Source organism: Ovis aries, chromosome 2 (assembly GCF_016772045.2).
Source record: "Ovis aries strain OAR_USU_Benz2616 breed Rambouillet chromosome 2, ARS-UI_Ramb_v3.0, whole genome shotgun sequence".
Taxonomy (NCBI): Eukaryota; Metazoa; Chordata; class Mammalia; order Artiodactyla; family Bovidae; genus Ovis; species Ovis aries.
In genome coordinates, this window is record NC_056055.1 from 61,665,074 (window position 1) to 61,690,167 (window position 25,094).

A 25,094-nucleotide genomic window follows, 5' to 3' on the forward strand; every position below is an offset into this window, starting at 1 on the left:
ATGGATACATGTCTACATATGGCTGAGTCCCTTCCCTGTTCACCTTAAATTATCACAACATTGTTAATTGTCTATACCCCAATACAATATAAAAAGTTTTTTTTAAGTTTACATATTTTATTAGAAATGTATCTCCTCAATGATTGCTGCCTTGACTTTAATCAAAGCAGATATATCAACAGAAGGCTGAACAGAAATTCCACAGTACTATGCCAACTTGATCCCCTAACACATTGAGAACCTCCCACGTCCACAGTTTCTATCACACAGCCTCTGAAGAAGGGGAGGGGCTTAGGGAGCCCCACCTTGTACCAACAATAAAGTACACTATACCCAGAAAAAAAGAAAGAAATTTGGCTGCTATGACTTCTCTGCTAATAATACAAAATGTATTTTAAAAAATCAAATCAGGCTTTACCTAAATATAAAAAGCTTTTATTTATTTATCAGCAAAGAATAATACCATAAAACAGACAAAAGAAATAAAGTCTCTTAAAATGTTTATTTTTGTCAGAATAGCTGACAATTTTCTGTTAAATCTTTTGGTTTATTATTATAATAAGCATCCCTCCCTTGAAAAATCCATTCAAAATATCTCAATCCTTGAGGTAAAGAACTTTAAAAAAAAAAAAAAACCTGACTTTTTTAAAGAAAAAAATTTTTTTAATTCCGTTAAGCTTGATAAATAGAAATAATCTCTTCTTGTTCTACTCTGGTGAGCAAATACGTACTTTATACAGCAAAATATCCAGTCACTTATTGGCAAACTGAAGGTGAGAACTAGTCACTTACAAGTTTTACTCAAACACAGTGCAATACTGCCACGTTCATATAGACTTTTCTTTTTTTTTTTTTAACAGTTACCAACACTCTTCTGACAAAGACAAGGTTTTGAAATGGCAAAAGCAACAGAAGTTTTAGATCTCAAAGCTCCGGAAGGGAATTAATCTGAGTCTTCATCATCAAGATAGTCCTCGGCATTGCTTAATGATCGGACTGCATCTAAAAGGAAGAGGGGGAAAAGCAAAACAGAAAAATTAGAAATGGCTTGGATTTTTTTTTCACTTTCAAAGCTCCTAGGGGTTGTATTTCCTCCAAGGATCTTTCTCTACTTTTGCTTTCCAGGCTAATCAGCTTCTGCTGCCACAGAGGCTGACAGCTATATTGATCTGCATGTTACCTAGACACGCACAAAAGCAACAAACGTGGTGCTGAGGTGCTGTTAGTCTGTCTCCCACCACAGAACACAACCAGCCACATGCGCCAGGACCAACGGGGGACACACCAGAAGCCCGTCCACCCTGACACCTGTGCTTCCAAACCTCCTCTCCCAGTGACAAGTGCACAGGTGGCTTCAGCCAGTCCACAACCTGTAGCCTTACCTGAAGGCAAGGTCACTGGGCAGAAAGATAACTAATGAGGGGGAAAAGGAAAAGAAAGAGAATGAAAACATAGAAGCTTCAGTTTCATTTTAGCAAACATTGATAAAGAATATGCAGAAGCAAGGAAACTGAAATGAAAAATAAATAGTGTTTTAAAACAGAAAGAGTTGAACCCCATCAAATGTTGTCAACCCTAAACAGAGTTCAAAAGGAAGGTATCTGATCTTTTTACCTGTTCACCTGTCCATTCACATTCAAATAGTCTAATCAAATTCCTACAGCAACAGCTTACACAAGGTATAGTTTTAAGTGAAAAACTGAAATGCAAGTATAAACACATTGTTCAGTTCAGTTCAGTCGCTCAGTCGTGTCCGACTCTGCGACCCCATGAATCGCAGCACGCCAGGCCTCCCTGTCCATCACCAACTCCCGGAGTTCACTCAGACTCACATCCATCGAGTCAGTGATGCCATCCAGCCATCTCATCCTCTGTCGTCCCCTTTGCCTCCTGCCCCAAATCCCTCCCAGCATCAGAATCTTTTCCGATGAGTCAACTCTTCGCATGAGGTGGCCAAAGTACTGGAGTTTCAGCTTTAGCATTATTCCTTCCAAAGAAATCCCAGGGCTGATCTCCTTCAGAATGGACTGGTTGGATCTCCTTGCAGTCCAAGGGACTCTCAAGAGTCTTCTCCAACAACACAGTTCAAAAGCATCAATTCTTCGGTGCTCAGCCTTCTTCACAGTCCAACTCTCACATCCATACATGACCACGAGCTCAATAAATGTGTATTATAGCACCCAGAACATTGTCTCTAAATACTATAAGCCCCTGCTCATTGGAGATATGATTGATTTCAAGTCTGGGACAGAAACTGTAAAAGATGGACCTGAAACCCCTTCTTAAGCTATAAAACAAGGATCCTAGCAAACACAGCATCATTTTAAAAGGGCTCAGGATCCAACCAGAAGGGGTCTCCACTAGCCAAAGATAGGCTACCAGTAATTAACAATACTGGATCAAAACACAGCAAATATTTCAACACACAAAGAGAATTCATTGGTTCCCTTCAAAAAATAATAGAGATCCAGCAGGTTGCTTTGAAAACTCTTAAAGGGCTTTCAGGGGCAGAACTCTTATTCTGCCCCTGCTATACAAACTATTGCTCTAAGTAAGCAAACAGTTGATAAGGGGAGATTTTTCTTTATAGGATGTTCTAACTGATAACCGAGAAGGGAATGAAATTAAAATATCACCATTTTGTAACCATCGGTGAAACAATGGATCTAGACAATAATCATCCATGGATGCCAACATCACAGGAAAAGTGACAAATAGATATTAATATTATGTGCCTCTGATAGAAGAACACAATTTTTTTTTATTACGTATCCTTCCCTCTACCCCTGAGACAGATAAAATCTAAGTCTAACCAAGCTTCTGGACATAACACCAATTGACAAAAAGATGAGGACAGAGGAGCATGACAGACTACACCATGGAAATGCATGCTTGCCATGTCTAGACTGGGAAATTCAGGGAAACTGTCCCAATTTCTTTACCAAATAAAAAGCAAGGCCAAACAAAGAGGAAAATCAGAGGGGAAGGAAACATTAATTGAAAAACAAAAGCAGAGAAAAAAAGAGACATAGCTATCAATTTGGACCCTACTTAAACTGTAAATAAATAGATAAGTAAGCAAAGAATAAACAAACAAATGAAAGAAAATGGTAAATCTAGACTATAACAAGATATTTGATGAAACTGTAGTCTTTTAAAGAATATGTTTAGGAAAATAATGATTTTTAAAAGGGAGGGGCAGGGGAGAGTCAATATGAGGGATATAGAAACCAACTTATCTTACATCATATACATGGAACAAAAAGAAAGGGAAAAGAACAGTGAGTATAGGCAGAACAGAAGTATGCTTCAGCAATTTCACACCAGCTTCCAAACTACTAGAAATCTCCAGGTTGATTGTACTTGTCTCCATTCTCCTTCAAAGGAGTTCTGGAGGCCTGGGAGGAAGGTATCTTCTTCTATCCCACACACACCCATGAACTTCACGACTGGCTGTGAACTGGTAGCTTTTTAAATTAAATACAAAAAGACAAATATAGCAAAGCTCTCCCCCTTTCTTTTGTACTTTGCTACTACAACCTATGTTTTGCTATATCGGAAATATTCTCGATCCTTCAATTGTTCCTTTGGCACTTTGCTTTAAGCAAGAGAAAGATAACTTGCCATGGTACAAATGCTGACCGCATACAAAGTGAGAGACAGGCAGGCTAATAAACTCCTTCTCCTTCCTTCCTTACTTCCATAGACTCTCTGAGGCACAGTTTCTCTGGAAACTTCCAGCACGGCCAAGTGCTGACGATGAGCTGTATCTTCAACAGCCCATCCTGGGGCGTCACCATCATGGTCATGTATCTCCCAACAATGTTTCTCAGCCTCTCCTGCCTCACTTCCATTTTTTCCTCAGTCTCACTGCCCTGGATTACACGTTCCAAGTCAAGCACCAGAACGTAAGACAGAAATACAAGTGAATAAATGAATGATGGAGGGAAAAACACAACATGCATAAATCTCACAGACATGTTACATGAAAGAAGTTAGACATCAAAAAGCACATACTGTTTGATTCCATTTATATTAAGTTCGAAAACAGGCAACACTAATCTATGGTGAGAGAAGCAGGGGATGCTGAAGGAGGCTTCTGGGATGTGGGAAGAGCCCTCCATCTTGATCGGGGTTGTGGTTAACAAGTGTAAGCACAGTGGGAATTCCCTGACCGTCCAGTGGTTAGGACTCTGCACTTCGACTTCAGGGGCCCAGGTTCAATTCCTGATGGGGAAACTAAGATCCCCACAAGCCTCATGATGCAGCCAAAAAACAACAAGAACAACAAAATTTCAGTGTGAATTAAACCAGGTTAATGAATTTTTTTAAAAAAAGCAAAACACAGTAAAAAAAAAAAAAATCATCAAGATGTTCAGTTAGGATTTACATATTTTAGTTAGTGTAAATTATACCCCAGCTTTTGAAAACTGGAAGAACAACTTAAAGGTTCAAGGTTCAGTCCTCAGTCATGGCCTGACCCTACCCCTATATCCTAAAGTTACTCTTCATGTTAGGGTAACATGTAAATTATCTTGTCCCGATAAGAAATTCAAGAGGTACTTTCAAAAGTGGCCAACAATATGAAAATATACCTTTTCTAGTTTAGAGTTCATGTTGGCAATTACCTATATGACCCAGAATTCAAGCTCTTATTCCAACTAGGATCAAAATACAAATTAAAAAAAATTTTAACTGGATCACTAGGGGAATGAAATAAGAAAAAAGGCAGAGAAAAAGGTAATATGAAAACTGAAATATGAAAATTCATTTCTTGGTTCTGTGTGCCAGGTCCCAAGATTATACCTCAATACTGAATTGAGTATTGCACAGATTTAGAGAGGTAGACTAGAGATACTTGGAGTAAACAGAGAAAAAGGGCATCCACCTCCTAGCCCTTTTCTACAAAGACTACAAAAAAATCGAAGGGAAAAAAGAGGAAAGTTTTGTCACCTGCTTTTTCCTGCTCCAGTTGCTCACGTGGAGCCTTCGAGGTGTAGCCCTCTGGGGTCTGAGCAGGTGTGGTATCTTCCTTGTCTATCACAGTCACACTCAGTGTGCATGAGACTGACACCCTTTAACTCATAAGAAACTGGTACTCCTCAGTCAGGATGCTTTGGAGGTACTAATACAGCAATAGGAAGTCAGCGGCAGAGAAAGGAAATTAGGTCACAGTCCTTGTTCCTGACTCAACCAAGGCAGCAGGGAGTGGGAGATCTACCTCAAATAAAAGGGTCTCTCCCTCATGGCTTCTAACATGACTTCTGGGTCAAAATGTTGCTGGCGAGCACCACTCAGCTGGTAAAAACTTTCTTACTTTGTTAGTAGAACCTGTATAAATCTATGCATGAGTAATTTCTTTAAAGGACAACTTGCTCTGCCAGTGAACATTCATGGCTTAAATAAGTAAGAAATCCCTAACTGTTTAATGGTTTATACTATACCTGGACTGAGGTTAAATAAAAACCTGGTACAAATACTCATCTGAAATAAGGAACAAAAGGAGCAATGGATTTGTGAGGAGAACTATGATGAGAATTTGATGATAGGTGAGGAAGATGATGGGGCTTCCCAGGTGGCACTAGTGGTAAAAAACTGCCTGCCAATGCAGGAGACACTGGAGATGTGGGTTCGATCCCTGGGTGGGATGATCCCGTGGAGGAGGACATGCAACCCACTCCAGTATTCTTGCTTGGAGAATCCCAAGGACAGAGGAGCCTGGCAGGCTATAGTCCAAAGGGTTGCACAGACTCAGACATGACTAACGCAACTTAGCACACATGTACAGAAGAAGGATGATTCTGGGAAGCACCCCTGGTAAGCCAAGGAGAGAGGCAGGCTGTTTGTTTTTTTTGACTGATGAAGCCAGGAGACCAGGCAACTGACTGTACTTTGTTGCTTCTGCTAGAAATGGACTATGAGACAGCATAATACTGACTCTTCTCATATATCAAGGAATAGGAGAAATAAGTTTCCCAAGAATTCAAACATGAATTGGAATTTGATTCAAATGATTAAAACAGAAATGAGTATCTCATTGACCCAAGTTTTAGAACTCTGAAAATGATAATACCCTAAGGACAAAATGAAAATACATGCACTTACCCTCTACAATAGGAATTTCTTAAAAAGTTGTTTTGGTCATTCTCCACCAACATGGACCAGACTAAACTTTGGGCTCTAAAGCAATACTAAAAAGAGTCCACAATGATGAGTAGCAACGTGAACTCATGCAAAAGGTGAGTCTTCCATTTTTGCCCCCTCCCCCGCCACCAGTAGCTCAGTTGGTAAAGAAACTGCCTGCAGTGCAGGAGACCCCAGTTTGATTCCTGAGTTAGGAAGATTCCCTGCAGGAGGGAATGGCAATCCACTCTAGTATTCTTGCCTGGAGAATCCCCATGGACAGAGGAGCCTGATGGGCTGCAGTCCACGGGGTCACAAAGAGTCAGACACAACTGAGAGACTAAGCACAGCTCCTTTCTAGAAAATAGTAGTAAAAACGTATCCATGGGACTTCCCTGGTAGTCCAGTGGCTAAGACTCAATGCTCCCAATGCAGGGGGGACTGAGTTCAAATGTCCTCTCCAACCAAGCATCTTTTTTTCAAACCCCTCTGGGTTTCTCATGGGCCAGGAGGCTAATGAAGAATGAAAGAGGGACAAAGGAGAGATGGATGGGAAGAAGAGTTCAAGGCACACCCTTCTACTGCTCCCAGAACTCCTTTTTGGAAAATCACCATATCAGAATGAATCTGGAGGAGCACATTCAATAGGCTACATACTGAGAAGTCAAATGAACAGCCAGTTTCTGAATAGTATCATGAATGGCACAAATGTGTTTAACACCTTTTCTTTCCTTTAACACCTTTTCAAAACCACCAAACTGTTCAAACTTTTCAAACCTCTTCTCCCACATCAATAGATATTATCTTTGAGATCGTATACCCTATCTTTAAAAACCACCCACAAAAAATAAATAAATAAAAAATAAAAACCACCCACAGAACTGTGAACAGATAAGTTTCCAAAGTCTAGAATAATTTTGATCACAGCCTATTGATACCATCATTTACAACAGAAGCAAATTATAATCATAAAACTCTTGAATACATAAATAAAAAATATTTAGCAATAACCACTCATAAAACCTTACTCGTTGAAAGGAAAGTTATGACCAACCTAGACCAACCTAGCAAATTAAAAAGGAGACATTACTTTGTCAACAAAGGGCCGTCTAGTCTAGGCTATGGTTTTTCCAGGAGTCATGTATGGATGTGAGAGTTGGACTGTAAAGAAAGGTGAGCACTGAAGAATTGATGCTTTTGAACTGTGCTGTTGGAGAAGACTCTTGAGAGTCCCTTGGACTGCAAGGAGATCCAACCAGTCCATCCTAAAGGAGGTCAGTCCTGGTTGTTCACTGGAAGGACTGATGTTGAAGCTGAAACTCCAATACTTTGGCCACCAATGGAACAAGATAGAGAACCCAGAGATTAACCCACATATCTATGGCTACCTTATTTCTGACAAAGGAGGCAAGAATATACAATGGGGCAAAGACAGCCTCTTCAATAAGTGGTGCTGGGAAAACTGGTCAGCTACATGCAAGAGTGAAATTAGATCACTACCTAATGCTATACACACACACAAAAAAATGGATTAAAGACTTAAATGTAGGATCAGAAACCATTAAACTCTTAGAGGAGAACACAGGCAGAACACTCAATGAAATAAATGAAAGCAAGATCTTCTATGACCCATCTCCTAGAGTAATGGAAATTAAAAACAAAAATAAACAAGTGGGATCTAATTAAGCTTAAGTGCTTTGGCACAGCAAAGGAAACTACAAACAAGGTGAAAAAACAATCCTCAGAATGAAAGGAAATAATAGCAAGGGAAACAACTGATAAAGAATTAATTTCCAAAATATATAAGCAGCTTATACAACTCAATACCAAAAAAGCAAACAACCCAATCAAAAAGAGGGAAAGGGACCTGAAGAGACATTTCTCCAAAGAAAACATACAGATATCTAACAAGCTCATGAAACGATGCTCAACATCACTCGTTATTAGAGAAATGCAAATCAAAACTACAATGAGATACCACCTCACACCAGTCAGAATGGCCATCATCAAAAAGTCTACAAACAATAAATGATGGAGAGGGTGTGAAGAAAAGGGAACATTCTTGCCTTTCTGGTGGGAATGTAAACTGATACAGCCACTATGGAAGACGGTACGGAGATTCCTTAAAAAGTGAAGAATAAAACCACCATATGACACAATAATCCAAGTCCTAGACATATACCCTGAGGAAATCAAAACTGAGAAAGACACAAGTACCCCAATGTTCACTGCAGCACTATTTACAATAGCCAGAACGTGAAACAGATGAATGGATAAAGAAGGCGTGGTACATCTATACAATGGAATACTACTCAGCCATAAAAAGGGATGCATTTGAATCTGTTCTAATGAGGTGGACGAAACTAGAGCCCATTATACTGACACATATATATGGAATCTGAAGCGATAGCACTGATGGATTTAGTTTCAGGGCAGCAATGGAGAAACAGACACAGAGAACAGACCTATGGACAAGGTGGGAGGAGAGGAGGGAGAAGGGGAGATGTACGGAAAGAGTAACAGAAATTTACAATATCATGTGTAAAACAGATAGCCAGTGGGAATTGCTGTATGACTCAGGGAACTCAAACAGGTGCTCTGCAACAGGCTGAAGGGTGGGGTGGGGAGAGAGATGGGAGGGAGGTCTGGGAGGGAGGGGACATGGGTGTACCTATGGCTGATTCTTGTTGATGTATGACAGAAAACCACAAATTCTGTAAAGCAATTATCCTTCAATTAAAAAATCTAAAAATATATATATAATCAAAAACAAGAGTATGGAAACAATGGTTCTTTGATAAAAAGAAATAGAAATATTTCTTTATATATATGATATATATAATATAATAGAAAGCAAAGTAATTAGAACTTGATTGCAAGGAGAAACATACTAATCACAGCAAAAGATCAGTGTCTCTATAAATTTATTTTTACAGATACATTTGTCCATGTTGGAGGTTCTGATTCAGACCAAGGACATAAAATCTAACTCTAGAATCATCTGTAGAATTCAGCAAGAAAAATCTTTCCTCAATACTGAATCGATAAATCTTAAGTCGCGATGGCATTATGAGGGAAAAGGATTAAAATCAAGTACCTGTTCCCTGTTTCTTTTTCAGGAGAGATGCACAGGCAGCATTAGTAGCCATATCCAGGGCCAGCTTCTTCTCATTGTTTCTTAAGTCTGTTCTAGCACCTTCCGCAACACAAGAAAGGAAATTAGGTGTTTTGAAGACTCTATAATAGCAGCCAATCATTTTTTTTCTTGTTTCTTTTTCCTCTCTTTTTTTTCTTCAAGTTATACTGAGATATAATTCACCCACAACACTATAAGTTTATGGTTCATAGCATAATGATTTGACTTACAAACATCATGAAATGATTATCACAAGTTGAGTGGACACCCGTCATCCCATATAGATACAAAATTAAAAGAATATTAAAAAATGTTTTCCTTGAAATGAGAACTCTTAGGATTTACTCTCTTAACTTTCTTATATAACAAACAGTAATGATGTTAGTTATAGAGCAGCGAATCCTCTTTCCATCAAAACATCGCTTTTGGCAAAACTAACGACAGAATCATCTGGCCCTAAAGCAAGCTCTTTCAGTAAAACTTTCACAAGTCAGCAACAGCGTATTTGGCATCTTTGATCAGGGAGCTTACTGCTGCACCTATAATAATTATATACAACTGAAATACAGCCTTTCCATTCAAGACCCTGTAGAACTGCATGTGAAATTTTTCCTGAGAAGTTTACTGTCTTCATGTACAACACTAGGTCAGTTAGACTCAACATTCCTTGCAATAATACACCCTTTGCCTCTTTCGTTCAAGAAGGTCTTTAGAAAAGACGATGTGAGTTGAGCTTGAGGACATTAATATTTATCTTAAGTATACTTTCAAACATTATTAGCAGAATTAGTAAACCTTGAAATCTGGAGGCAATCCATTGTTTGCATAGTTCATCTTCCACTCACCTTTTCCCCATCTTTATTATAAATTACATCAGAATTCATAAATATATTCTCATTGTCAAAGATCTGAAAATACAGACATATGCTAAACAATAGCTTATGTCTCATTTCAGCTCTCAACTAACCCCTTCCTTCCCCATCTTCTACCTTCCACATAGGTGACCATTCCCAACAAACGGGCATCAGTTCCCATGTCCCTTACATGCAAGAGTGCATTCACAGACACTCGTGGACACATATACAAAATCATACTACAGGTATTGGTCTGTAATTTGATGTGGGGTTTTTTTTGCCAGTGGTATTTTCCTTTAAAAAAAATACTGATGTATGGTTGATGTATAATACTATGTTTCAGTTGTACAACAGTGATTCACAAATTTTAAAGGTTATATTCCATTTATAGTTATTATTGTACACAGTACTTTGTGCCTTTTAATCCCCTAGTTCTATTTTATCCTTCCCCCTTCCCTCTTCTCACTCATAACCAATAGTTTTTATATTTTTTTGGTTTGAGAATATTGTTTCACAATATTGTGCTGGCCTCTGCCATACTAGTTTTGGTTTTTTTAACTTAACAATATATCATGCTATTTGTCCCTTAGTAGTACACGTACTTATAACTCAATTTATTTAAACATTGATAATTAATCCATTTTGTGGATGTTACAAGATTTATTTAACCACCCCTCTCTGACAGGCACTTAGATTCTAATATTCATTATCACAATAATACTGCCATGAACCTCCTTGAAACACATCTTTTATGTATTTCTGAAGGATGTTTTTCTAGTGGTGTTGAAATATAAGGATATGTATGTTTTCATTCTGTTAGCTACTGTCAGATTGCCTTCCAAGAAGGCTTACCAATTTACACTTTCTGCCACAGTGTTTGAGAGTGCCATTTTTTCTACAAACACATCCTCTTTGGTAAGCAAAAAATAAATGTCCTAAAACTCAAAGGCACAAAAATATCGCCAAGGGAAAAAAAAAAAAACAGGAAAAAAAGCCAAAAGAAAAAGAGAGAGAAAGTACATTTAATTAGCAATATGGTGCTTGTGTGTGAAAAATCTCTCGTGAAGAGCCTGAGATCTATCCACAGCTGGGGTGATATAGAAAACCTCATTCTCTCGCTGTGCTATAGGTCAAACATCCTGCGTGTTCACAGTTCTGAGATTAATCATATCTTACTTTACACTTGAGAACTCACATACATGATTTCTGTCAGGATGGGAAATGTTCAGAGACAGGATGCCAGAGGAAAACCATTTCAACCAGTGCTGCCCAGTGGAAAATTATGTAAGCCATAGATGTAATTTAAACTTTTCTAGTGGCTGCATTTTCAAGAGGTAAAACTCATTTAAACAATATATTTTACTTAACCCAGTATATCCAAAATGTTATCACTTCATCATGTAACCAATATAAAAATTATTGACACATCACTTTTTTTTTCCCCACTAGGTTTTCAAAACCTGATGTTCATTTTCCACTTCAAGCACATCTCAATTCAGACTAGCCTCATCTCAAGAGCTCAGTAGCCTGTATGGTTAGTGACTGCCATAGCAGACAACACATCTCTTGGCATACTTTTGAGGGGTACTACAGAGGTCATCAAGGTGTCTGATCTCTTATTCCTAGAGTTTATATTATCAACAAACTTCAAATTGAAAACTCACAACATTGTGCCAAGGATCCCTAATGATAGTACATCCACATGACATGCAGGCTGGGAACTCAAGTATCCTATATTATAGCCTTCTAGACCAGGGTGCAGTATGGCACCCTACAAGGGTTAACTAAAGCTTGTGGGACAAACAGATGAATAGATGGTTGAGTCCATTATTTCACTGTTCCTTCTGACTTGTGTAAAAACGTGGAATCAAGGCATCTTCTCATTTGCTGTACACTGAGCACCTGCTCAGCTCAAAGCAGGACGCCGTGCCACAGCATCCTTTCTTATCTAATCAAGACTTGCCTGTGAGAACCCGGGGCCTCAGCAACTTTACCCACACAGCTTTCTTAGAGAGATCGCCTCTGTATGTGTGCACACATACATGGATGCAAACACACACACATACCTTCCTTCTAGGTCCCTTTAAATCCTGCAGAAAAATAAATTCTTACTAAAAGTAACATATATAATGCTAAAGCTTACCAAACTTTTGATTTAAAATGAAAACCAGAAACCACCTCAATAATTTTATCTTATCAGAAAAACTCCATGATGCAGACAGAGATCAAAATTCCAGTTATAAAATAAGAAGCCCGTTATTTTCCCTAAAATTTTTAAATGGTGTAATTGGATGGAGCTTGATTTTCAGAGTGATCCAAGACCAGAAAAACTAAACACTTTACCTTTTGCCAGAAGCAACTGTACAATATCTGCATAACCCTTCCAGGCAGCGGCATGCAAAGCTGTGTCTCCCAGCTTGTTCTATGGTGATAACAAGAGAGAGCAGCATTTTTAAAAAAGAGAGCGAGGATTGAAAATATACACAAATTTAGGTTTACTCTAGCCTAAAGTAAATCTAAAATGAGAACAAAGTGAAAGAAACATATAAAATTCCAAAGAGGGAAAAGAGACTCAAGAGATGAGTGATGAGTCATATGGGGAGAGGGAATGCGATGGCGGAGGAGCAACTGACTTGGCAGAGCACGTGTGGAAATGCAGATGCTCACAGAGGGAGATACCCGGAGTAAGCAAGCAGATCTGTCCCTGTAGAAATCAGCATGAATGAGGAATTGGAGACACTGGAGACTCTGGAGCAGGAAGGAGGCATGGGAGTGAAACCAAGAGTACTAGGTGAAAATGTTTCTACTGAGTAATTAGAACCCCCAAACCCTAGATCACCTTTCTCTCTCCTTGCTGTCAGATGACTCAGTACAGATGGTAGAATTATCGTATTTTGAAATTAACCGGACAGTTTCCAAGCTTATGGAACTTGGAGGCATAAGAGAAGGTAGTAATGAGGCCAGGAATTAAAAGCAGGGGCTAGCTGAAAAACCTACACAATGAGCATAAAACCCCTCTCATAGCTGCCTTTACCTACCCCACATACCCTCACCCCACTGCCCCAGCTTGCGCACACACACACACACACACACACACACAGCCCCAGTGTGTACAGTCTAGCATCTACCCCAAGAAGGAGGCTGGAGAATGCTGCTCTGATAGAGCTGAACAGCCCCAACAGAGAGGAGGAAGTGACTATTTTAACTGGCATCTGGGAATAAGCCAGAAAAACAGTGAGGACCTCACCATTTCACCCAACAGAGAAACCCCACCAGTCAGTAAGCCCCACAAGCACACACAGCTTCTAGTCACACTCAAACATGAATGGACAAAGGCAGTATTTGAGGCACTATGTATTTGTATCCTGTATTTGAAGAAAGATCAAAACAAAACTAACAGATCTCAGAGGGAAAAGATACAGTATAGTGAATAGCAGGAAATGTTTTAAAATATGTATATAATTGCTTTACTGGTAAGTGGCCTGCAGTGACCCCTAAAAATGGTTCGCTATTTATCTGACCCAGAAAACCCCAGAAAAACCTGGAAAACCTGGGAAAACCCAGAAATCATGCAAATCAAGAGGTTCAAATCTTCATGTTCACTTTCAGAACACTTGTGAAACTGCCCAGGCCACTAAGGGCATGCATATCCAAAAAGCCACCAAACAGGTGAAGAATGTTGCTTTACAGAAGCAACCTGTGCCATTCTGTTGTCACCATGGTGGAGCTGGTAGGTAAGCTCAGGCCAAACAGTGGGGCAGTCGCTAGCCGAAAAAGAGTGCTGAATTATTACTGTTTGTGCTCAAAAATAGAGTAATTCAACCCAGAATTCTATCAGCCAAATAATCAAGCCCAAGCTCCCCTTTCTCAGGAATCTATTGAAGGTGTTCTTCAACTAATGGAAGACGCAGGATTCAGAAAAGTGAAGACACACTTTTCTGAAGGGCAGTGAAGGGTTTCCCAGGAAGACATCAAAGAGTAGAGGAGATCAAGCTGCTCCAATCAGAGAATGAAGATGGAGGCCTTCAGCATGATTCCAGAAGAAAAACAAGAAAGCAATTATCATATACATTTTAGAAAAGTATATCAAGAGAGGACAAAAGGCTATAAATACAGAAACAAAATAAATTATATAAACAGCGAACAATATTGAAACAGCTACAATACCATGAGCATTATGTAGTAATATAAGCCAAAATTATGATATTAGGAGAACCAAAGGAGGAAAGATTGGAAGTTGGGTGGTGGAAGACGACAGGCTGTTGACAAGCATGGATCGCTCTACCTGCCAGATAGGATGCCAAAACACTTACGAAGATGGTGAATTATGAGACAGCTCCACAAACATATTTCTCAGTAGTGTGAAGATAAGAGGAAAGCACTAAAAGCTTAAAGTGATATACTAGGAGGAGTGTGGCAGGCATTCTGAGCTTTATACAGTTTGCACTTTAGTGCAAAAATAATTTTTAACTATGTGCTTGAAGTATTTAGATTAAAAGTTTTATGAAAGATAATAAATGGGAAAAATTGAGTTTCAAGACCTCAAGACAGGATTTTACACACCTATAAGCTGTACTATGAGAGCAAGGCAGGCAGGTTAAATGATTTCTGCATAAGGAAACTCACCTGTTGGTTCAGTTCAATGTTTGGTTGAGTAAACAGCATTTCCACTATATCTGAAATTCAAATAGAAACAATCTTTTTTAAAGAATGGGAATAAAAGCCTGATAAGACTCTGCATAATAATTTTAAAAGGATTCTTTTCAGAAGAATCTTCAAAAAACTCCTTATAACAATTTTTTCAACATTTATATAAATAGAAGACTTAAGACTCTAAAAAACAGAATTATTTAGGGATAATTTTTTTCAAATACTTTGGCTTTTGCATTTTCACATGACATCTGTGATAGGAATATTTTTACATTTGCTGGGATACTTAACACTCATATCACTAATTTGTGCTTAAATTTTCCTTTGGCCATGCTATTTAACTTTTTGGATTCTTTTTTTCCTAATACTATTGGGATTATTTTCTGTGTGTTGTAGAGAGGGAGCAAGAGAGTAGGTTGCCGTAGATTCTCGGCCAGGCTGAAATGCATCTAGAAATTCCATCTGTCATTATTATTGATTATAAGAGAGAACGTTATCAACTTAACCACCAACTCAAGCAAATGCTGTCTTTGTGCTAAATCTTAAACTTAGAATGTAAATCATAAAAGCTTTGGGGGATAAACTAAGCTAGAGGAGTCAATTGTGGCCCTTGTTTTAGTGAGGTTAGACAGTGGGGTTTGTTTTTATATTACTGTTGTTTTCCTGTTGCTCTTCCAAGCCTGAGACAGGAAAGGAAGGTTTCACTCTTTTTAAGTGGAAAGGTGCCCACAGTGAGGCTGACCAGTCACATTCCACCTACAGTTTTACAGAACTTTCAGGAACTGGGCTTTTAAAAGGCTGATGTCCTGAAGAATTTAAAAAGAATAATCAATTTTTCTTTTTCATTTCTGTAACTCTGGGTCCCCTAGATGAAGTACATTTTCAATGGCAAAGACATTTATGGTAACAAACAAAATATAATACCTTTGTGACCCCCGTGACAAGCCCAGTAGAGGGCAGTGCTTCCAGCTTTGTCCAAACCGTTAACACCCACTCGGTTGTCCAAACACTCTCTCAACCAGCTCAAGTTGCCTGAAAACGTTTTATAATTATAAAAACACATTAAAAATATTTTCATTTTTTTGTTTTGTTTTGCTTTTAAATCAATTTCATCCTGTATAAATTTGTATTTGCAAAGGATTAGTCAGCAAGTCTGAAATTAAAACCTGCCCTTGTAATGCATTCTCTATGGACCATCTTGACTTCCAGTTTATTAATGGAAAGCATTAACATCAATTTTTAATGGCAGGTTAATGGGAACAGTTGCTAAAATGGTTCTACCTAAGGTATTTTTACACTGTGGAAAAAACTGTTTTTCCTTTGTGAACTCCTAAAACTTTGAGGGGGAAAAAAAACCAATCAAACCTAAGAACAAGCAGACACTACTCATATTCATATTTAAAACACACTTACAGTTCCTACAAGGACATAAAAACTAAATAACCTACTCAAAGTACTGTTCTTTATGTTAAAGTATAGCTATTAATTTAAAATCCTCTGGCTAAATGCCCTAAATATTTACTTTAAAAAAATTTTTTTTAATATCTAGAAATTTTTAAATGTCGATTTAGTAGTTCTATTTATGCATAATCCTAAACAAATAATTTCCTTTTATATATTCAGATTTCAAGAAAATCTAAAATTAAATGGGAGCTTATTGTAGCCTGACAAAAACTCCCCATTATCTAGGGCAGGGTTCTCAACAGTGGCCCAACTGACATTTGGCATTGGAGGATTCTCTGTTATGGGAGCAGTACCGTGCACTGCAGGGTGTTGAGTGACACCCCCAGCCTGTACCCAAAAGGTGCCAGTATCTCTCCAGATATTGCCAAATGTCCCAAAGTCTGGAGAGAGGAATGACCCTTCAGTGGAGAACTGCTGATCAATAGGATCAAGTCCCATGTACTCTATAACATCTTACAGAAAAAATCCAAACATTTTTTGGCCAGCCCAATTCAAATCCCATCTCTGGTGCTCCTTTCCTCCCTAAGTCCATCCTCCCATACATACCAGCCCTATACCAACACTCTCCCAGAGCCTGGACCCCTGAGAGGCCCCAACCCTCTGCCCTGAATGAGGCCAGTTACTCACTCTGGCCTCTAATAGCCTGTTTAACTGACCCACACTTCAACCACGGTCCTTATCACAATGTCTTGTAAAGATGTGCTACACACATCTCTCCCCGCCAGATTCTAAGCTCTGAAAGTCACAGACCATGCCTTTCCACTTGCCACTAAGCACAAGGCAGGTAAGGGGCTCAAAAGTATTTGCTGACATTTTAAAAATTAAAATCACACATTTCTGTAGAGTGAAAGAAGGCAGAATGGAGCCTGCCTTTGTGGGAGGTAAGGATTTAACTGGGAAAGGAACTTTTGGGGATAATGCAAATGTTCCAGATCTTGACCTGGGTGTTGGTTACACGGGTGTATACATTTGTCAAAAGTCATCAAATTATATAATTATTATCTGTGTGTTTTACTGTACTATTTATCTCAATCGAAAAGAATCATACCTACCTCTTTTTGCAGCTTCATGCAATGGGTTGTCGATGGATTCTGCCTGCTCTGCCACTAGATTGAAAAGAAAAAGTGCAAACTGATGCTGAGAAGGCCACTCAAAGGATTCCGTGAAACCAGCTTAGTACCCAAGCTTCAGAAATGCCAGGACCTTTCACCATACAGCTACCCTGACTTACTGTGGATTTTAAACATGGCAGAAAATCAAAGTGATGTTTTGTGCTTTGAAAGAAGCTGAATGTGTCAAAAGAAACCAAGTTAAGACAATAACACAACAATTAACTGGGAGTATAAACAGAAATAAGTGCAGCAATTAATTGGAAGTATAAATAAAAACAACGGACATGAACTTGGGCAAACTCTGGGAGATGGTGAGGGACAGGGAGGCCTGGTGGGCTGCAGTTCCTGGGGTCGCAAAGAGTTGGACACTACTGGACAACTGAACAACAACCATAAATAAAAACACACAGATCCAAGGCCTGCATACTAGCTTGCTCAGATATTTCAACAAGAAATTTAGTCAGCAAACTGCAAAAGAAAGCATTCGAGGTTCATTTTTACATTCTTTAAAAATATCCTGCTTTGAAGATGGCTGAAAATAATTGTTTCCCTTGTATGCATGCATAAGAGGGGTGGGGTAAAGGAGAAATATTTTGTTTTCTGTATTCAGAAAGGGTAATTAGCACACCTACCTGCCTCTAAGAAAGGTGTGTTCACTACTGTCCCAGAATCAACAGGAGTGACCACATGAAGACTTGCTCAAATGAGACTTCAGAGGCACCCCTCCCACCAGAGGGCTGTAACTGGACACTCCCTTGCCTACCAGGGATCTAGCAACTGAGGAACACATTGCACCCTCGGTGTCTCCGAGTAGCTGGGAAGGGAGTGCACAGAAGTTGTTTATTTGGGATTTCAAAGAGGAGTGTAGAAATGTTTAAAGCCTTTTAAAATCCAGAATGGTATGGCCCTTAGACCAGGTAAGTGAGGCCCCTGTGTGAAGGGCCTTAGCCTCACTCATTTCCCTTCCCCCTCCCCTCTCCTCCCCTCCACTCCTTTCCTCTGGCTCCTCCCCTCCCCTCCTCTCCTTTGCAACCTCCCCCTCTCCTCCTCTCCCCTCCCCTCCCCTAGGAACTGTGAAGTGCTTCCTAGAAATTTTGTAAGTCACCTTACAGTGTTTGGAACTAGTGCCTGATACAAGCACTATTGGTCTGAGGATGTATCTAATTAAAATGTCCAATGGAACCTTATAAGTGATTTGAATCAAACTTCTCATGATACAGATGGAGAAATGGTCCCACGGGTACCAGTTAAATCCCTTAAGTAAGGTCCCTCATTGTTAGGAGTAGAAGAATTAAAAACCGGGACCCTTGGTTTATCAATTTGTGTGCACTTTTTACTTTGAAGATGTCTATGAAAGTCTGCTTTGTCCCCCTTGCAACCAGAAGTGGCTTCAAGGCAAGGACCCATGTCTCACTGTGCTATTACTCATTTAATGAACATCACTGCCCCAGACATTAATTAACATAACAAGGCAAAGTAATTTACTAAAGAAAGGGCCAGTCTAAAAAACAAAAGAGAAAGCAAAGAAAAAGAAAAATGTTCTAACCTTGAATAAAGTAAAGCCAAAAGCATTTCCCTGGAAACCTTACGTTCTTCCAAGAATGTTACAATGGGCATTTTCTTAAGCCAAAGAGTCAAGTTCAAGCAACTTCAGGGTCCATGACCACTCTATTAAGAGAAGGCTCAGAGCTGAAAATGTCCCAGACTAGCAGAGACTCCATCAATTTCTCAGCCATAGGAGAAAGCAGAAAGGCCTCAGGAACCAGATAATCGAGAATGCACAAAATACAGCCCAAGTAAAGCCACTGCAGCCGTCTTACCATAGTTGCTTGGGATCAGTCCAGTCCTGCCTTTGCAGGTACCTTTCCACCAATTGGTATCACTCTGGTGAAAGAAGAGTTAAATTAAGTGGCACCAAATCCAGTTTACATCCAATCACTATTAAAACCTTGTGGCTCATGCTGGCGTCATTTTAGCCTTTTCAAAGGCTAGAGCAAGAGATGTTTTTGTCTTATTTTAGATAAGATACATGCTTCCAATTCAAATGCAGAGTTACTGCTTTGAACAGTAACTCCATCAGCCCTGGTCACATTGATCAAGCTTCCTGTTTCCCTACTTATTTATATTTACTTATACCATTCCCTTTATCATTAAATTACAAATACACACACATCTGCCTGCAACAAATCAAATACACTTCATCGAAGAGTTCCAATGTTTAAACAAATCACACAGAGATAATATGAAAGAGAAGTGAAACAATTATGTTTAGTTTAGACTATAGGATTTTTTTTGCCCAAAGTCTAATTTCTTAGTCTCAAGATATACATATATTTGATTTTCTAAAGATCTATTTCACTTTCATTTTTTGGGGTAACTTTTTAATCATTAAAAAAAAAAAATGCAAACCTGTACCAAAATAGAAGGAATCATATAAGGAACCTACACATATCCATTTCTTAACTGCATGAATTATTTACTCATAGCCAATACTGTTTCATGTATTACCTCACTTACAACTCCCCTCCCCTTCAGATCATTCTGAAATAAATTCTAGACATCATATTCTTTATCTGTAAATATTTCAATATGAATCTCTAAAAGATAAGGACTTTCTCAAAGACCTAATGATAATACCATTATCACAGCTTAGAGTTTTTTTCAACAATTCCTTAATATCATCAAATATGTATAATATTCAAAATTTCTGATATGTCTCATAATAAGGCCACACACTACGACTGGATGATTTGCCTCTTAAGTCTCTTTTAGTCTATATTTTCCCCCTTCACTGATTTTTTTTCACTCCTTCACAATATATTTGTTGAACAAAATAGTTTGTTGTAAAGAGTTTCAAATAGTCTGGATTTTGCATGTTGCATCCCTTGTTATAAAAAAATGTGTTCCTTTGCACCCTATATTGTTTATAAACTGGTCATTAGTTCTAAAGGCTTAATTAGATTCAGATTCAACCTCAGCAAGATGATTTCATCTGTAGCATTGATTCTTCCATCAGGAGACACTCAATGTCTGGTGGTCTCTATTTGTAGCATCAGTAACCACTGATGAGCATCTGGATCCATGATTTCATAAGGGTTGCAAATGGTGACATTCTAATTCCATCATTCCTTCTTCAAATAACTAGTATGCACTTGCATGCTCAGTGGCTAAGTCGTGTCTGACTCTTCGCAAACCCAGACAACTATCTGGCTGTAGCCCGGCAGGCTCTCCTGTTCATGAGATTGCCATTTCCTCCTCCAGGGGATCTTCCCCACCCAGGAACTGAACCCATGTCTCCGGCATTGCAGATGGATTTTTTTTTACTGCTGAGCCACCAGGGAAGCCCTTAAATAACTAGAATATTACTTTAAAGACAAACTTTTCCTCATCAACTCTCACGTGACCCAGAGATAAAGTTCATAAAGAAAAGGCAGAACAAACATTGATTCTTTTCCTTAACAGTTGCCAGAATAGAAAGCTGGTTCCCTAGCACTCCCTCAGGTTGACCAATGAGGTTTAGTTTTGTTTTTAAGTACCATTAGGAACTCATGAATTCAAACAGAGTAGATGTATTTCGATCCTCGGGATTGTTGCCCTATTGATTGCTCAAACTGTCCTATCTTTGACTAGTGGCAGCCTCTTCTATTTAGTTCCAGTGTTTTTCCAGTGTGACCCTCATAGTCTTTGCTGGCTTCCTTGCTTCCTAATAGGAAGATGTCCTGGGCTTATCTTGTGCCTCTGCTGCTCTCAACCTAGTACCAGACATTTTTCAAAAGAACTTTTTTCCTTTCAATGGGAAATATATTATTATCAGGATGGTCTTTTTTTTTTTTTTTTTTGCCTATTCAAAGGACAGATTAAGAAATATTTTTGTTTCTTTTAGGTAAAAAACAACACACTTTGAATTCAAATGTAGAGCTACTTAACTTCATTGACTTTATATCTATCTGTATACCCTTTCTTGCAGACTGAAACTCCCAGTTTTCTACCTCATTGACCTAATGACTCATTTGCTCTAAACTGCAACATGCATGCAGCAATCTCAGAATAACAATACCAACATTTCTCCAACAACATCATGATTAAAAACAGTTTATAATGTGGGGCAGCAGTTCTTTCTGTTCCTTATATTATTTGACTAGAGATATTCAGTCAAAATGCCGAGTTTTAAAGTCACTTGGAATAGTTCCTTTCTGTGTGTTGTACCTCTCTGGGATATAACTAAGTTCATCTGATTCATTCTGCTTTTCATTTTCAGGTACTGCTTTTTTATCATTTAATTTTATAACTACACAAAAGCTCTACAGGATTACAAAGTGTGCTCTCCAAAACAAGGTGTAATTTTTTTACAAGTCTTTATTCTGTCTATATATTTCCTCTATTCTATTTCCCTTTCCTTTCAGAGAGGAAACTACTTTTTAAAAATGTATAACTCTTCCATTGACTTTTTATTTTAAATTGAGGAAAATAAGTATACATATATCCTCTCATCCTTTCTTAGATAAGAAAAGGCACACTATCTACAATTTTTTCACCTTGCTGTTTTTCACTTAAATTACCCCATAATATTATATAGAGATCTTCCTCACTCCTTTTTATGGCTGAATAATACTTTCTTTGTATATACAGCAAAGTTCACTCAACTATTTTCCTACTGATGGACATAAGGTTTACTTCCAACCTTATGCTATTACAAATAGCATATGCATTTCTATAAAGCTGTACACGTAAATAATGTACTGAAAAATAGTCTTTTATATCTTTAGTTCATGCATGGTATGAAAAAATATTAACTGGGCTTACCATGTCAGTAATGTAGATAATATCACCTTCTTCAAAGTATAATTCATCTGGCTGAAGAAAAAAAAAAATTTAAGTTTTACTCTATGCAATTTTTTTCATGAATTAGAACACAATCATGAAAATAATTATACAAACTCCAAATCCTAAAATATCCTTATAGGCAGCATAGATTTTTACATACTTAAATCTGCACATAAACCACATAACAAAACATTATTAACAAACTAACATAAGAAGGTGAATCTTCCCATGAGAAGCTTCAAAGAATTAATATAACAAATAAGAATTCCCAGCTCCACACACACACACATCTTATCTTCCTGCACAATCAAAGAAAGGTGCTTTTATGCCAAAACAGGATTATTAATAAAAGTTTCTTACTGTAAAATTTTCAAATGGTGATATATATATTTTCATAAAAGGATCAATGTCTACAATTAAAGCCATGAAAAACAGCTAGAAGTTTGGCTCTCTCCTAAATGATTAGACTTCAAATCTAAACATTTTCATATCAACATCACTATCCACTTATTTTGAGAAAACTATTACTTTATCTCTTCATGCTCAGAAGGAATGAACATCTCATATATGAGAACTGTTAATACACAATTCAACCATTAATAAGGCTAAAGAGCTGAAAGATATGAAGCAGTAACTCAGTCTGGACCATAAGCAGCTCTAAGGGGTTAATTGATTACATGGACAATATGTGCTTTTGGACCAACCAAACTCTTTGAATAAAGCCAGGCACTTTGATTAAACATCTTCTTTTTCCCATCAGTAGATAACATTTATCAGCATAACTTTATTAAATTAAATGATGTCTAGGGAGTTCCCGGGTGGTTAGGACTCAGTGCTTTCACTGCCATGGCCCAGGGTCAATCCCTGGTCAGTGAACTAAGATCCTGCAAGCCACACAACCAAAAAAAAAAAAAAATTATACACACACACATATATATATAATATCTATTGAGGGCAAGTTTCATATATTGAGAAATGTTTACCATATTGAGTGAAAAATGTAGGGCACAAAATGTTACACAGGATAAGATCAAAATTATGCATAAAATTCTATCATGAGCATGCACTACTTTCATAATTTTGATGTGAAAAATATTTTTTAAAGGCTTTGATATTTCTGATTATGGTTACTATTCCATACATTTAACAATTATGCTAGTGAAACAAATTTTATTTCACTCTCATTTTCCTTTTGTTTATCTCCTCTCTTAGCTGCAGACTTGGGCAGTAAATGTGACTCTGCACCAGTAGTTTATTTAGTTTCAGAGATAATATCTATTATCATTTTATTTTCCTTGAATATAAATGAATACTATATCATGCTTTAAGCAACCACAATTCATAAATATTTAGATGCAATATGCATTCATATATAAAACAGCAAATGATGAAGGAAACCAAAAAATGTCTGAGTTCCTCTAGAAAGCACTTCCTGAAACATTTGTTGAATTTACACTTCGATCTTCAGAGACTAGACTTACACACAGTGTATCTATGCAAAATCAACTGAACCTATGTAGATCAATGGCATATATTTTAAAATTACTGCAAATAGACATTTAGAAGAAAAAGAGTAAAGCCTTCTAAGATTTTCTCTAATCTTTCTCTAAAATGCTCTGATGATCTATGCATAATATTACAACCAACGTGTGATGGAAATAATAAGTAATTAGAGAAACAAACTATTTACTTTAGGAGTTCCCTACTGCAAACTGGCTTACTTGTCAGAAGCCAGAAAGAGAACTCACTTTCCACCACAGCATCCCCGGCAGAACACAGAGGCCACCCTACAACAGTAAGATTGGCCTTCGCTGGCAATCTGAATAGACTCTCTCTCCTTTAGATGACAGTAAAGAATGGGAGGAGAGAAAAAAGCAGAATGTAAGGGAGTAAAGAAAACAGGGTATATGTGAAAACTTCACATGTTTTGGAGAAACTCTCTGAGTTTCTAAGAGTTCTGAAAGACTTCAATGTCTTGAATAGAAGTTAACCTTGCCCCCTTATGTCTAATAATGAATCCTCCTCAATCAGTGCTTACGTTTAAGTGACAGAGTCATCTCTACCAACAGTTCTGACCTTCTAAAATCACAAAGGTCAAGTTTGCGTAAATTTCCACACTTAATAAGATCATTCACCTTTGAAACAAAAGGCACATTTTAAGAAAGAACCAAACAAATGACTTAAAAAGAAACAAAGAACACACAGTCACAGACACACACACACACACACACACACACACACACACGCACACACACACGAGTCCCTGTAATTAGTCTTCATCATAAAAAGGAATAAAGCCTGGAAGAGTGGGAGGTAAGCATTTAATGGGTACAGGGTTTTCCTTGGGGGTAATGAAAATATTTTGGAACTAGACAGAGGCGACAGCTCCCCAACATTGTGACTGTACTAATGTCACTGAATTGTTTATTATAAAGTGGTTAATTTTATGTGAATTTTACCTCAATATTTTAAATTGTATGGTCTCAAATGATTATTGTCATTCATGGTTTGGTATAATGCCTGATTTGAAAAATGTCACCAAGTACAGTCATTTCAAAACTTCTCAGTGCTATTTCAGATTTTAAATTAATGAATGCTGTTCAGCAGCAGTATCTGCCTCAGCCATGTATTAAATCAGACTTGTTTTTCAACTAAGGCAGCAACAACAGGCAGTCAATTTCAGTCAGGTAGAAAAAGTCTTGCTATTTTTCATCCAGAGAAAAGAGAACGGATGGTTTACTTTCTTTTTAATCAATAGCTCCCGGCACACGATGCTACTCTTTAGCAAGAGTAAAATATCTTCTTGCAAAGAAACTAGGAGCAGTTTTTCCTAACTGAGCTAAGGAGGTGCTCTATCAAATTCTTCAGACTGCTGGCAGTATAGACAACAAGGCAATTTCATGGTTTTAAAAGTTAGATTTTTATCTCCAA

At 38.0% G+C, this 25,094-nt stretch overlaps 1 protein-coding gene across 2 annotated transcripts in view; it reads right to left on the reverse strand.

The window, feature by feature from the left end:
- Positions 1 to 419: 419 nt before the first annotated feature.
- Positions 420 to 25,094, reverse strand: part of OSTF1 (osteoclast stimulating factor 1) — a 55,366-nt gene continuing 30,691 nt past the window's right edge. The window contains exons 3-11 of one of the 2 annotated variants that reach the window (XM_012122697.5): positions 22,143 to 22,193; positions 19,160 to 19,223; positions 17,280 to 17,333; positions 15,688 to 15,795; positions 14,740 to 14,789; positions 12,457 to 12,535; positions 9,221 to 9,319; positions 1,383 to 1,413; positions 420 to 1,002 (exon numbers count right to left, since the gene is read on the reverse strand). In XM_012122697.5, the coding sequence (XP_011978087.1) occupies positions 963 to 1,002; positions 1,383 to 1,413; positions 9,221 to 9,319; positions 12,457 to 12,535; positions 14,740 to 14,789; positions 15,688 to 15,795; positions 17,280 to 17,333; positions 19,160 to 19,223; positions 22,143 to 22,193 (576 nt within the window). In that variant the 3' untranslated portion in view covers positions 420 to 962. The remainder of the gene's footprint in view (positions 1,003 to 1,382; positions 1,414 to 9,220; positions 9,320 to 12,456; positions 12,536 to 14,739; positions 14,790 to 15,687; positions 15,796 to 17,279; positions 17,334 to 19,159; positions 19,224 to 22,142; positions 22,194 to 25,094) is intronic. The other variant, XM_004004301.6, reaches the window with a different exon arrangement.